At 33.3% G+C, this 12213-nt stretch overlaps 1 protein-coding gene across 1 annotated transcript; it reads left to right on the plus strand.

Moving 5' to 3' along the window:
* The first annotated feature begins 5916 nt into the window (after nucleotides 1–5916).
* LOC107823347 (sugar transporter ERD6-like 16) lies at nucleotides 5917–10075 on the plus strand. Its single transcript, XM_016649973.2, has 17 exons — nucleotides 5917–6260; nucleotides 6479–6541; nucleotides 6660–6749; nucleotides 6858–6917; nucleotides 7047–7112; nucleotides 7220–7285; nucleotides 7441–7516; nucleotides 7812–7876; nucleotides 7968–8141; nucleotides 8236–8320; nucleotides 8409–8455; nucleotides 8548–8610; nucleotides 8694–8753; nucleotides 8841–8894; nucleotides 9009–9068; nucleotides 9401–9515; nucleotides 9613–10075. Exons 1-17 carry the CDS (start codon nucleotides 6075–6077, stop codon nucleotides 9726–9728), a joined length of 1446 nt encoding a protein of 481 aa, XP_016505459.2. The 5' UTR covers nucleotides 5917–6074; the 3' UTR covers nucleotides 9729–10075.
* Nucleotides 10076–12213: the final 2138 nt, after the last annotated feature.

Below are 12213 nucleotides of genomic sequence, written 5' to 3' on the forward strand. Positions count from 1 at the left end.
TTACCAAATATACAACCTACAACCAGAAGATCATCAAGAGACAAAAATCCTCCAGTTTGGATGAAGGACTTTGTATCATTAAACATTCACAATGATGTACCATATGCTTTGGACAGGTATATAGGCTATGATAATCTGTCATCCAAATATAAGGCCTATGTTGCCTCTTTTTCATCTACTGTGGAACATTCAAATTACTATGAGGCAGTGAAAGACCCAAGATGGGTAGAAGCTATGCAAGAAAAAATCAAAGCATTAGAAAATAACCATACATGAGACTTGGTTACCTTACCAGGAGGAAAAAGGCCTATTGGCTGCAAGTGGATATACAAAATAAAGTACAAAGCTTTGGAGAAGTTGAGAGATTTAAAGCTAGATTAGTTGCTAAAGGGTATAGTCAACAAGAAGGAATTGACTATCAAGAGACTTTTTTACCTGTTGTGAAAATGGTAACAGTCAGAACTATCTTAGCCTTGGCAGCAGCTAGAAAATGGCACATACATCAAATGGATGTATATAATGCCTTTCTTCAAGGTGATTTATATGATGAAATCTACATGGATTTGCCTCAAGGATTCTCAAGTCAGGGGGAGAAAAGGAGAGTTTGCAGACTTGTGAAATCCTTGTATGGTCTTAAGCAAGCTCCAAGACAATAGAATGTTAAATTATCTGAAGCATTAATAAAGTTTCAATTTAAACAAAGGCAGTTTGATCATTATCTGTTCATTAAGAAAACTACTGAAGGTACTGTCATTGTTTTAGTGTATGTAGTTGATATGTTAATTACAGGAGATAATCTGAAAGTAATTGAAGAAACCAAGATCTCATTACAGAAAACCTTCAAAATGAAGGACTTGGTAGATCTAAAGTATTTCTTAGGTATTGAATTTATAAGATCTAAGGAAGAAATCAATATGCATCAGAAGGAATATGCCTTAGAACATATTTCAGAAGTTGGATTGTTTACTGCGAAACCTGCAGCAATACCTATTGATACAAACATCAAGCTCACTTCAACACAATATGATAAGGCAATTGGTATATCTACTCAAGCTGAAGAAGATCATTTAGTTGATCAAGCAACTTATCAGTGACTCATAGAGAAGTTGCTCTATCTAAATATTACCAGACCTGATATATCCTTTGGAGTACAAACTCTAAGTCAGTTTCTTCAGCAGCCTAAATAGTCACATATGACAGCGTCCTTAAGGATAGTAAGGTATATAAAAAATCAACTAGGTCAGAGAATACTTTTATCTAGCAAAAATAATAATGTTGTGACTGCATACTGTGATGCTGACTGGGCTGCCTTCCCTATTACTAGAAGATCTGTCACAGGTTTCTTAATCAAGATTGGTGACTTATTAGTGTCATGAAAATTCAAGAAGCAGTCCACAGTTTCTAGAAGCTCAGCAGAAGCTGAGTATAGGAGTCTTGCAATAACTGTAGCAGAACTTATTTGGTTAATAGGAGTTTTGAAAGAAGTGGACACAGACATCAAGCTACCAGTCAAAATTCACAGTGACAACAAAGCAGCCATACAAATAGCTGCAAATCATGTTTATCACGAATGAACTAAACACATCGAGATAGACTGTCATTTTGTACGAGAAAAGATTCAACAAGGACTTGTTACAACCAAGTACATAGCTACAAAAGATCAATCTGCTGACCTTCTCACTAAAGGGCTCAATAGAGTGCAGCATGAATATTTAAATTCCAAGCTAGGCGTTCGTAATATTTTTACTCCACCTAATTTAAGGGGAGTGTTAAATGATATCAGTGGCAGAAATGTCTTTACAGTCTAGGTGGTTAGAAGTTATTAACTGAATTAGTTAAACTTAAGATAGTTAATATCTACTTACACTTGATTCTTACGTGTATATATGTATCAGCCAAGTGTACACAATACATATTATTGAATAATATCAAAGTCACCACTTTCAGTCATCTCTTCTTCCTGTATCTCTTGTACTTCATCTTCTTCATTCATCTTCATCTAAGTCTTGAATTACATCAATATATGTATATATATTATAAATTCATGGCTAATCTGAAAGCGTAATCGCTATCTTCTCACCCATGTCTATGTAATATGAAATTCATGATTAGTTCCGTTTTCAGATAATAAAAAATTATGTATGAGTATAGAAAATATTTATCTGTAATAAATCTTAATACTAATGAAGACCGCAGGGCCTAAGCCCTGATTAAAAAGTGGAAGACATTCCAAAGATTCTCTTTCCTTGTATATCTTCATAACCCATCATTTGGAAAGACCTTGCTAATGCCTTTTTAACATTAGACATAGGCTACCAGGAACTAAGACTCTGAAGATGATATAAAAAAGAAGGAAAAAAAGAAAAGAAAGATAAAGCATGGAATTATTGTTAACCATTGTTCCTTATTTATTCGAAATGAAGGAGAAGTCGTGTAAAAAGAATAATATATTTAAAAATAAAAATATAAGAGAACTTAAGAATCACCATGTAATTATACTAATTACCATTAATTTTCGATCCCCTTGAGGATTAAAGAGTATAATTGGCCCTTCTTAATTACATCGATCTAATCTCATGATAAGTAATTATTTGGCCGAACAAATAGTTCAAAAGATGTAATTATATCCGTTTACAAAATGACTTTCAAAACAAGCTCAAGGTGATAATGCAGAGTCACAAACTCCATATATTTGAGGAACTGTGGAAATTAATTTGTTAGGAAGAGCCCTTTAATTTTGGGACACACTGTAATTTCTCTGCTGCTCTTCTTTTCTTAATAAGGGGCGTCTGGCTCAAGAAATTAGGTGAATTAGTTTGGTATAAATTTTAAAATTAAATTTATCCAGTATTTAGTTAAAGATATTAACTAAATTAGTAATATTATTTTATATTACTAAGTTAGTATTATTTTAACTAAATTTATCCCTTTGCGAGTTCGAGTCCCCCCAAGAGTAAGGTGAGGAGTTCTGGGAGGGAGGGAACCGAGAGTCTATCGAAAACAGCATCTCTACCACAGGGTAGGAGTAAGGTTTGCGTACAAAATACCCTCCTCAGACCCCACTAGTGGGATTATACTGAGTTGTTGTTGTTGTTGTTGTTGTTGTTGTTGTTGTCGAGATGAGATTGATAATCAAGGTTATTATTCAAAGATTATTATCCCAATAAATTACTCACATTTTGCACGTAGTTTGCAATCATTCATAGCTGTCTAGTATCTAATACGTATTATTTTTCTTGTCTTGGGCCTTATTTTCTGTATCCGACGAAAACACACTTTATAAAAATGCAGTAAGCCACTAGTATTTGAGATGTGAAGTAGTTGTACGCGGATTTTCATAATATGGTCATATGAATATAATGCTAATATATGATTTTATTAAATGAAAAGTTTACACAATTGCCAAGAAGGATATGAGTAATCCATGAATTGACTTATGTCCCGCGGATTTTGGACTAAAACAAATCCAAATCCACTAATTTTAGTAATTAGCATTTCCATCCACCAATAATGCAAATCTTACTATAATAATCCAAGTGGGAAATTAAAAACATATAAATGTGGGTCCCATATAGCCATTTCCCTAAGATTTTGACCAAAATTAGTACTATACTTTAGAAAGATCCATGCATCTTCGTCTGTCGTATAATCACATGTTTCTTGTATTTTTCTTTAGCTTCCTAGAAAATACCAAATACGAGGTACATTTATTTCAAAAAAAAATTTTATATATATTTTGATCTCATATGATGTTCGATATTTACCTTGAGACTTGATTAATCTGAAATTATGCTGAATAAGACCGGGGAAAACACTCCCTATCATAAATATTTTCTTCAGTCACAAGGTTCGAAATTTGAGATCTCTGGTTAAGAGTTAGTGAAGAGTTCATATTTATCCCTTTACAATTAAAATATTTTGAGTTTATTTTCTTTAAGTTTTTTTTACTTATAATTTTCCTTAAATTTACCAAAAACAAGTGGACTGCCGCAAATTAAAAGTTGGCTGTACACCTCTCGTTTCCATCAAGAGATGATACAGACTCATTGCTTAATCTGTTACTTCATTCGTCTGAAAAAAAAAGTTGGTGTCCAGAACATAAAGATCAATGTATTTAATTTGAGTATGAGTTCATAAATTAATTTCCTAATTTTCTTGAAGTAAAATGTAGACTTAATTACACTTTTAAAGTTAAAGGTAATTTAAAGTTATTTTAAGAAACACATAATGAAAGACAAGCTTCTTGACTTTATACATATTACATAATAATAGTGTGAATATTTCTTTTTAGATAAAGTAAATATTTCTTTTACATTGTTATTTAAGAAAGAAAATAATCCAACCAACGTGACAATTGACATACGTAAATAGTTCTAAAATGTCTAATCTCGTCCGAATTATTATTTGTCCGACTCTTTGGCGTAAGTTTCCTGGTTTGGATATGGTTTTTAATCCATATTGCCTTTTTTTCCCGGCCAAAGGGAGTATGTTTGGTTTAATAATCTTTTTAGATATATTACCACATTCCAAGGATTAAACCCACTTTTTACGTGTCAATAAAATTTTTATATTCAAAATTCCAGAGTTAAATAGTCATTTACTTGGCACCGCTCAAAGAGCTGGAAATGCCATTCTAACTCAATAAAAATCAAGAGTTAAGGTAATTAAATGAATTACCAAACAAATAATACACAATTAAGAAAGTTAGATTATGCTATGAAGATTAAAGGATTAGCCATTGACATGTAGCTGAGTCAGCTGAGTTAAATTTTATTGTGTTACCATTCTAATTACAAAAATATAATTGTTGAATGGAGTGCATCTGAACTGTATGACATTTAGTTTCCATAAATTCTTCGTCATCTGGAATTTACAAAAAATAACTTCAACCTGATATCAAGATTATCTTACGTGGATCAATATCATAAACCTTCATTTATTTTTGAAAAATAGAATAGCAAACAGTTGAATTATATTTTTCAGATTAAAATTTGTAACGTTGAGCCATGTACCCACTTAAAATGAGCACCCTTTTGAAGAAAAAAAAAAAAAAATTAAGTGCAAATTTCGACATATAATACGTAGTATGCAAAAATTGAAAATAAATTAAAATTCAGCTTTGTCAAACGGGATTGGAGTAAATCTAGTAACATCCAACTTTTGCCAAATCTAGAATAAATATGTTGGTAAAAGATTATCCGATAGTTTGATATAGTAATTTTTGTTCTTAAGGAATTTAAATTCCTATTATATATTGCTACTGGATTTGTGGTAGAAATCGTCCAGAATTTTGCTAAAATAAATGAAATAAAAATTCAATGAAAACTTGAATTTCTGAAAGAACACAATAGAGAAGACAATTAAGATAGTTAGTCCAACGGTATTATAAATACCTATCTTTTGAATCCTAAACAGAATTACCTAAACGTCAATTCTTGTGACGAACACTTTAAAAGTCATCTTTTAATTTAATTAAAATTTAAATTTGCATTTTCTTCTCTTCTAATCACTAACTACACCAACAAAATTCAAGTAAATTTAAGTAAATTTCGAACATGATGTTGTAATAAAATTAGGTTATATAAAGTCCTGAATTTTCAAAATTATCAAAACAGCAAAAAACAAAAAAGGAAATACCAAAACAGAGCCCAAATTCCTAACGTACCAAAAATTCCAGTTGCATATGAACAGCAACAAAATGAGCTGATACGATCACACGTCAGTGACAGCTTTAATCCCACATGAATCCTAATCTTCTCCAATTTGTTTACAGCTTTTGTCTCAAATATCTTTCTTTCTTTTTTATCATTATAATCCCAATCATTGTTGTGAAGTACATAAAGTTCTCAAAAATATCAATCTTTGCCCCTCCACTGCATGCATATAAATACCTACCAAAATTTCACTGTTTTTCTCAACACACAAGAACTGAAAAAGCAAAAAACTGTGTTCATTACACTCAAAAAACCATCTTGAGTTCTTGAGTTTTTTCTCTTTTTCTTAAGAGAAAAAACAAAAGAACAAAAAAGAAAAAAACCATCCCCTTTGTTTAATTTGTCTCACTTTTTTAAAGAATGGCCATTGATGAGTGCAAAGATATTGAAAATGGGCTTGAGAATTTGGAACAACCCTTTCTTGAAAATGCTAAAATTGTTGATTCTGAAGATGAAGAATTAATCAGTAAGGAAAATGGATCCATTGGAATGGTTTTGTTAAGCACTTGTGTTGCAGTTTGTGGTTCTTTTGAATTTGGATCATGTGTAAGTATTTCTATTTTCCTTTTTATGTTTTCTTTTGTTTTTTTAGTAAAGGGAACAGCAAACTTTTTTGTTTTTTTTTTTCTTTTCTAAAACGATTTATTAACTGGTTTTCCTTTTTTCTTTTGTTTTTTGATCAGGATCATAAAATTTTAAAACAAAAAACATCTAAAGCCTAAAAAAAAAAAGGTTTGTTTAGCTTAAGTTAATGTTTTTTGCAGGTGGGATACTCAGCACCCACTCAAGCTGAAATTAGGAATGACTTGAATTTAACACTTGCTCAGGTTTGCATTTTTTTACATTCTTGATAAATTTTCTCTCTTTTTTCTGTTTTTTTTTTTTTTTTTTTTTTTGTGGAGAGAAATTTTAGACTAAAGCTAATTTTTGTATTTGTTTTTTCAGTACTCCATATTTGGTTCCATCATCACTATTGGTGCCATGATTGGAGCTATAACAAGTGGGAGAATTGCAGATTTCATTGGTAGAAAAGGGGTATGTAATTATTAAAAAACCAGAATTAAAAAATAAAGGGCAAAGAAAAGAAGAAGCATTTAAATAGCTAAATTAATGAGATTTTGGTATGTTTTCTTTTTGGAACAGGCAATGAGAATGTCAGCTATTTTCTGTATCACAGGATGGCTTGCTGTCTATTTTTCCATGGTATGAATCTTTTTGAGATTTTTTTTTAATTAAAAGTTCGAAAAGAATTGACTCTTTTTTTTCTATGGAGAAAGGAGATTAATAAGTTTGGTCTCTAAATAATTATTTCTATGTATGGTGATGATGCAGGGAACTTTGACACTTGATGTAGGAAGATTCCTCACAGGATTTGGCATTGGAATATTCTCTTATGTGGTAAATATTTGATTTTCTTCCACTCTCAGCTTACTAAAATAAATTCAAGAATTATTAAAATCTTGGAATATTATTGAACCCTTTTAATTTCTTGATAATTTATCCAGGTACCAGTGTTTATTGCTGAAATAGCTCCAAAGGATCTCCGTGGAGGATTGACAACAATTAATCAAGTAAGAAAACCCAAATTGAAGTACTTGATGAAATTTTAATCAAGTCAAAATTTCATCAGATAAATAAATTAAAAAAATGGTAAAAGTAAGATATAATTTTTGTTCACTTTTATAAGTTGTGGGGTTCTGACTTTTGTGATTTGTTGTCTGGGCAGCTTATGATTGTTTGTGGTGCATCAGTTGCATATTTACTAGGAACAGTTATATCATGGAGAAATCTTGCTTTAACAGGTAATTCTTGACTCATTTCATATAAATATTTTAAAAATGAAGTTGATTTGAATAGAAGGGAAGCCTTGGAGCAACTATAAAGTTGTCTCCGTGTGATCTATAAATCATGGGTTCGAGCCGTGGAAACAGTCATCGATGCTTGCATTAGGGTAGACTCTCTATATCATACCCCTTGGGTGCAGCCCTTTCCCGGATCCTGCATGAATGCGGGGATGACTTGTGCATCGGACTACCCTTTTTTTTTATAGATTTGAATACAGAACAGACGAGGACTAATTAATTGTGTCATTTGTAGGAATTCTACCATGTACTTTCTTGTTAGTAGGTCTATTCTTTATTCCAGAATCTCCAAGATGGCTGGTGAGTTTTCAACATAATAGGAAATATTCAAGTTTCATCATCAAGATTAAGAGGAACAAAGTTTAATAAATATATGGTAATTAAATTGCAGGCAAAAGTAGGTCTTGAAAAAGAATTTGAAGTGGCATTGAGAAAACTTCGCGGTAAAGATGCCGATATTTCTCTTGAAGCTGCTGAAATCCAGGCTTATGTTGATACTCTTCAAAGCCTCCCTAAAGCTCGAATCTTGGATTTATTCGGTAGCAAATACATTCGATCTGTGATTGTAAGCCATTTTCCTTAACCTCACCTGTAATTATGCATTTTGAAGAGCTTAGACAAAGCTAATATTATTGCAATTCTTCAACTTTTTATTTCAGATTGGTATTGGATTGATGGTATTCCAACAGTTTATTGGAATAAATGGTATTGGTTTTTATGCTAGCCAGACTTTTGAATCAGCAGGTAATTTTGCCTTTCAGCTTAAACTGTTGCAGTGTTGGTCTCAAATACTTTGAAACAAGGTTACTAATAATGTGAATGAAAAATGCAGGACTCAAAAACAGCAATATTGGGACTATTGCCTATGCCATAGTTCAGGTTTGTCAATCTTGATAACTTGCTAAAACTGAAAAAATCTCAATAGAGTGAAAATTTGGATCACTAACACTCTATTCTTGTTATTTTGACAGGTCCCTATTACTGTAGTTGGGGCATTTTTGATGGATAGATCAGGAAGACGGCCACTTCTTATGGTAAATTTACATTTTACAAAAAGGCACTGAATAAAATCTTTGTCGATATAGATCACTGAAAAGAGTTGTTTACTTGTTTTCAGGTGTCAGCAACTGGGACATTTATTGGTTGTTTTATGACTGGAGCTTCTTTCTATCTAAAGGTAACTTACTGAACTCACAAAATGTCAATCAGTTAATGAAAGTTTTGGCTTCATATTTTGATAATCTATGTTCTTTTTGTTAATTAGGGAAACGGCATCTTACTTGAATGGGTTCCAATTCTAGCTGTATCTGGTGTACTGGTAAATCTTCGACTACCATCTGATATTTTTACTATTTCTTGTACAGCAAAATGTAAAACTCTCATTCTTGTGAGAACCTGAGTCTAAATTCTGATTTTGATTTCTGCTTAACAGGTTTATATATCCGCATTTTCAATTGGAATGGGAGCAGTTCCTTGGGTTATTATGTCAGAGGTAATTTCAATCTGTTTCTTTATCTGTGTTTACCAGTAGAAGAGCCGGTTTCAAGTAGTGTTCAGTCCATTATTTATTAGTCAATATGTGTTGTTAACATGAGTGTGAGCTCGATGTACAATTTGTTGCATCACTTGTATCTGCATATTATGTAATGCTTGAATTCTTGAAATGATTAAACCAGGCTCGAGCACGATATTAAGGTTTTTAACTAGAAATTAGTGGGAGAAAATAAACGCTCCAGTAGTCAGCTTGAATCGTTTTAGCTTTATGCTCTAAGCAATTTAGTTTCAAAATTTAAATAACTTAAAATTTCTTCTCTTATTTTGCAGATATTCCCAATCCATGTAAAGAGTGCTGCTGGAAGCCTGGTAGTGTTAGTGAACTGGTTGGGCGCGTGGGCGGTTTCCTTCACTTTCAGTTTCCTCATGGCCTGGTCTGCTACTGGTAAAGAGAAATTTTCCACAAACTCTGCATATATGTAAACTGTCGAACCCTTAAGGATTTCCTTTTAACTGAATTTTTTTTTTGTTGGAATTTTCAGGTACATTTATGCTATATGCTGGATTCTGTGTGCTCACTATACTATTTGTAGCAAAGGTAGTGCCAGAAACAAAGGGGAAAACATTGGAGGAAATTCAGGCCATCATTAATTCTTGAAGATGGGAAACAAGAAAATGAAAGTAGATGCACATACTCATGACTGGAAATTTTACTATACAGTTTAGCCAACTAGACGTACATCGGATGGCATTCATAAATCGAGAAATGGTTCAAATTTTTTGACGATGGAGAATAGAAGAAGGAACAAAATCAACGGAAACTTCCGTCTTGAACCAAACCGGATCCGCCAAGAAGAGGGGAATTCAACAGTATAGATTTTATTCTAGGTTTTGTAGCAAATGAATTGTTTTGATCTGTTGTTGTACTGTAGCCAAACAAAATATGTTGTTCAATGAAAGATGAATTTAAAAGCTGCATTTAAAAAAAATAAAACCATTTCTTGATCCTGTTTTAGCCTTGATCATTTGTTGGACTACTGACTAATAAGTGTTGGATCTAGTGCTTTAGTCCAATGCCAAAGTCATATAGATACGTGCCACTGTGGTTTAAACTAAAAGAGAATTTATTCGCATTTTATATTTACACCAAATTAATTAATACAAATATATGATGTGTAAATAAACTTTTATCAATTACTAACTATGATTAAGTGAGATTAAATTAATATCTACCATTTATTAGTTGCAAACAAAGGTAGACCTCTTAAGAGCCTTGCTTTCTAAACGTAGTAGTGAAATTATTTGTCTCATAAAACACCTTATTTCATAACATAATAGAAAGAGAAACTCTCCCCTCTCTCTAAGAATTCCTACATGGACACAATCGCTACACCATCAATTATATCACCGGAACCACATGACAAAAATAACCATATGGACGTGGAAGAAACAACAACACATTCCTACAAGGAAATATTACCCGACAAGTAGGCAGTAAGCCAAACAGAGTATTACGATGAGGATTCCCCCCAAATTATCAAAGATGATAAAAGGAAAAAATATTGAAGGCTCAATTGCCCTCTCACAAGAAGACAAGAAACGCCTATACCAACCATGGCGCTTCTCAATAATCATAAAGGTCTTTGGTCGTAGAATGTCTCACCATTACCTTCGATCTAAACTGATTGACCTATGGAAACAATCCGAACAGTTAATATGACTAAGGCACTACACCTAGGGCCATGGTTTATCTTTGGGAATTTTCTATCAGTGCGCAAATGGGAACCAAATTCGTCCCAGAAGAAGCTATACTATCTTCCACAGCCATATGGATTCGCCTACCCCAACTACCAACAGAATTCTATGATAAAGAAATACTAGAAAAATTTGGTAGAAAATATGGTAAACTACTCAAAATCGACTCATGCACATCTTCCACATTGAGAGGAAGGTATGCACTTTTCTGTATCCAAGTGTCGCTTGAAACACTAGTGGAAACATCAATAATCGTAGGTGATCACAAGCAAGCAGTGATTTATGAAGGTGAAGGTATGTTGTGTACAACGTGTGAAAGAATTGGCCACATAACAAAAAATTATAAGTTCAAAAAATTTCAACCATCACTATCACAAAAAGCCCATGAAAATTTGGGAATACACACCAAAGAGAGTGAGGACGTGGGATGGAAAACAGTCACCTTCCCTAGACGAATAAAACCAAGCCAATAACCTATGAAAGAAAGAAATAACGGAAACGAAAACGATCAACATCATGCACAAAAAAACTAAAAAGATCCAAGTAAAGATGTTCGATGAAAACGCTGGTAAGTTTCTGGAAACCAAAACTTTTCAATATAATTCAAAGTCCAGTAATATGCGGTCCAAGAATTACAACAGGCCCAGTGGCCCTGTGAATAAACAAACTTCCACCCCCCACCCTGGCAGCCCAATACATGAGGCCCCAGCCCAAGCGCAGCGCCAAACTTAAGGCAGGAACGAGCCCCGATGGAGCTGATATCGAAAAATCAGTTGGGCCCATTAATGATGTCTATCATGAGGCCCCTATAAATAGCCCAACCCGGACCTATACCCAGCTAGGGATGTGGCCTTGGGCCACCACGCCACTACCCAATCAACCAATGAGGTACATACCCAATTGAAACCATCCAACCCAAATAGTTATCCCTGCCTATATACCTACGTGCCCCCTACTCCTCTCCTAGCGGAGCACTCTAATGGGGAAAACTCACCACACTCCATGAACACTCAAGTGCCTCACCTGAGAATCCACCCAATCTAAGGTGACATGACACCTTCCGTCCACTCCACCAGATACCACATTAATTCCTAATCTAATTCTTCAGATGCAATAACTGATGATTTTTCCACTAATCAAGATTTGGTACCAAACGACTCCATTATGAGTCGGCTCGTTAACATAACCCTCACCCTTATCCAAAGAGGAAAAACAAAAAAACACAAAAATAAAAAATATATGTAACGACCCAGCCGATCGTTTTAAGCATTTGCATTTCATTCAGCTATTTGAAGTCTTGAGCAGCACCGTATGAGGTATTATAACTTGTGTGAATCATCGATTTTGGTTTTCAGATTATTCGGAATTGATTTGGAAGAATGGTTCTC

This window comes from Nicotiana tabacum, chromosome 14 (genome assembly GCF_000715075.1).
Source record: "Nicotiana tabacum cultivar K326 chromosome 14, ASM71507v2, whole genome shotgun sequence".
Taxonomy (NCBI): domain Eukaryota; kingdom Viridiplantae; phylum Streptophyta; class Magnoliopsida; order Solanales; family Solanaceae; genus Nicotiana; species Nicotiana tabacum.

Excerpts from the sequence above, each read along its gene's own strand:
- LOC107823347 (XM_016649973.2), top strand. The coding sequence starts at position 6,075 with ATGGCCATTGATGAGTGCAAAGATATTGAAAATGGGCTTGAGAATTTG. Across the intron at positions 7,517-7,811 it reads GAGAAATCTTGCTTTAACAG|GAATTCTACCATGTACTTTC; the intron begins GTAATTCTTGAC and ends TGTCATTTGTAG. Across the intron at positions 9,069-9,400 it reads CTTGGGTTATTATGTCAGAG|ATATTCCCAATCCATGTAAA; the intron begins GTAATTTCAATC and ends CTTATTTTGCAG.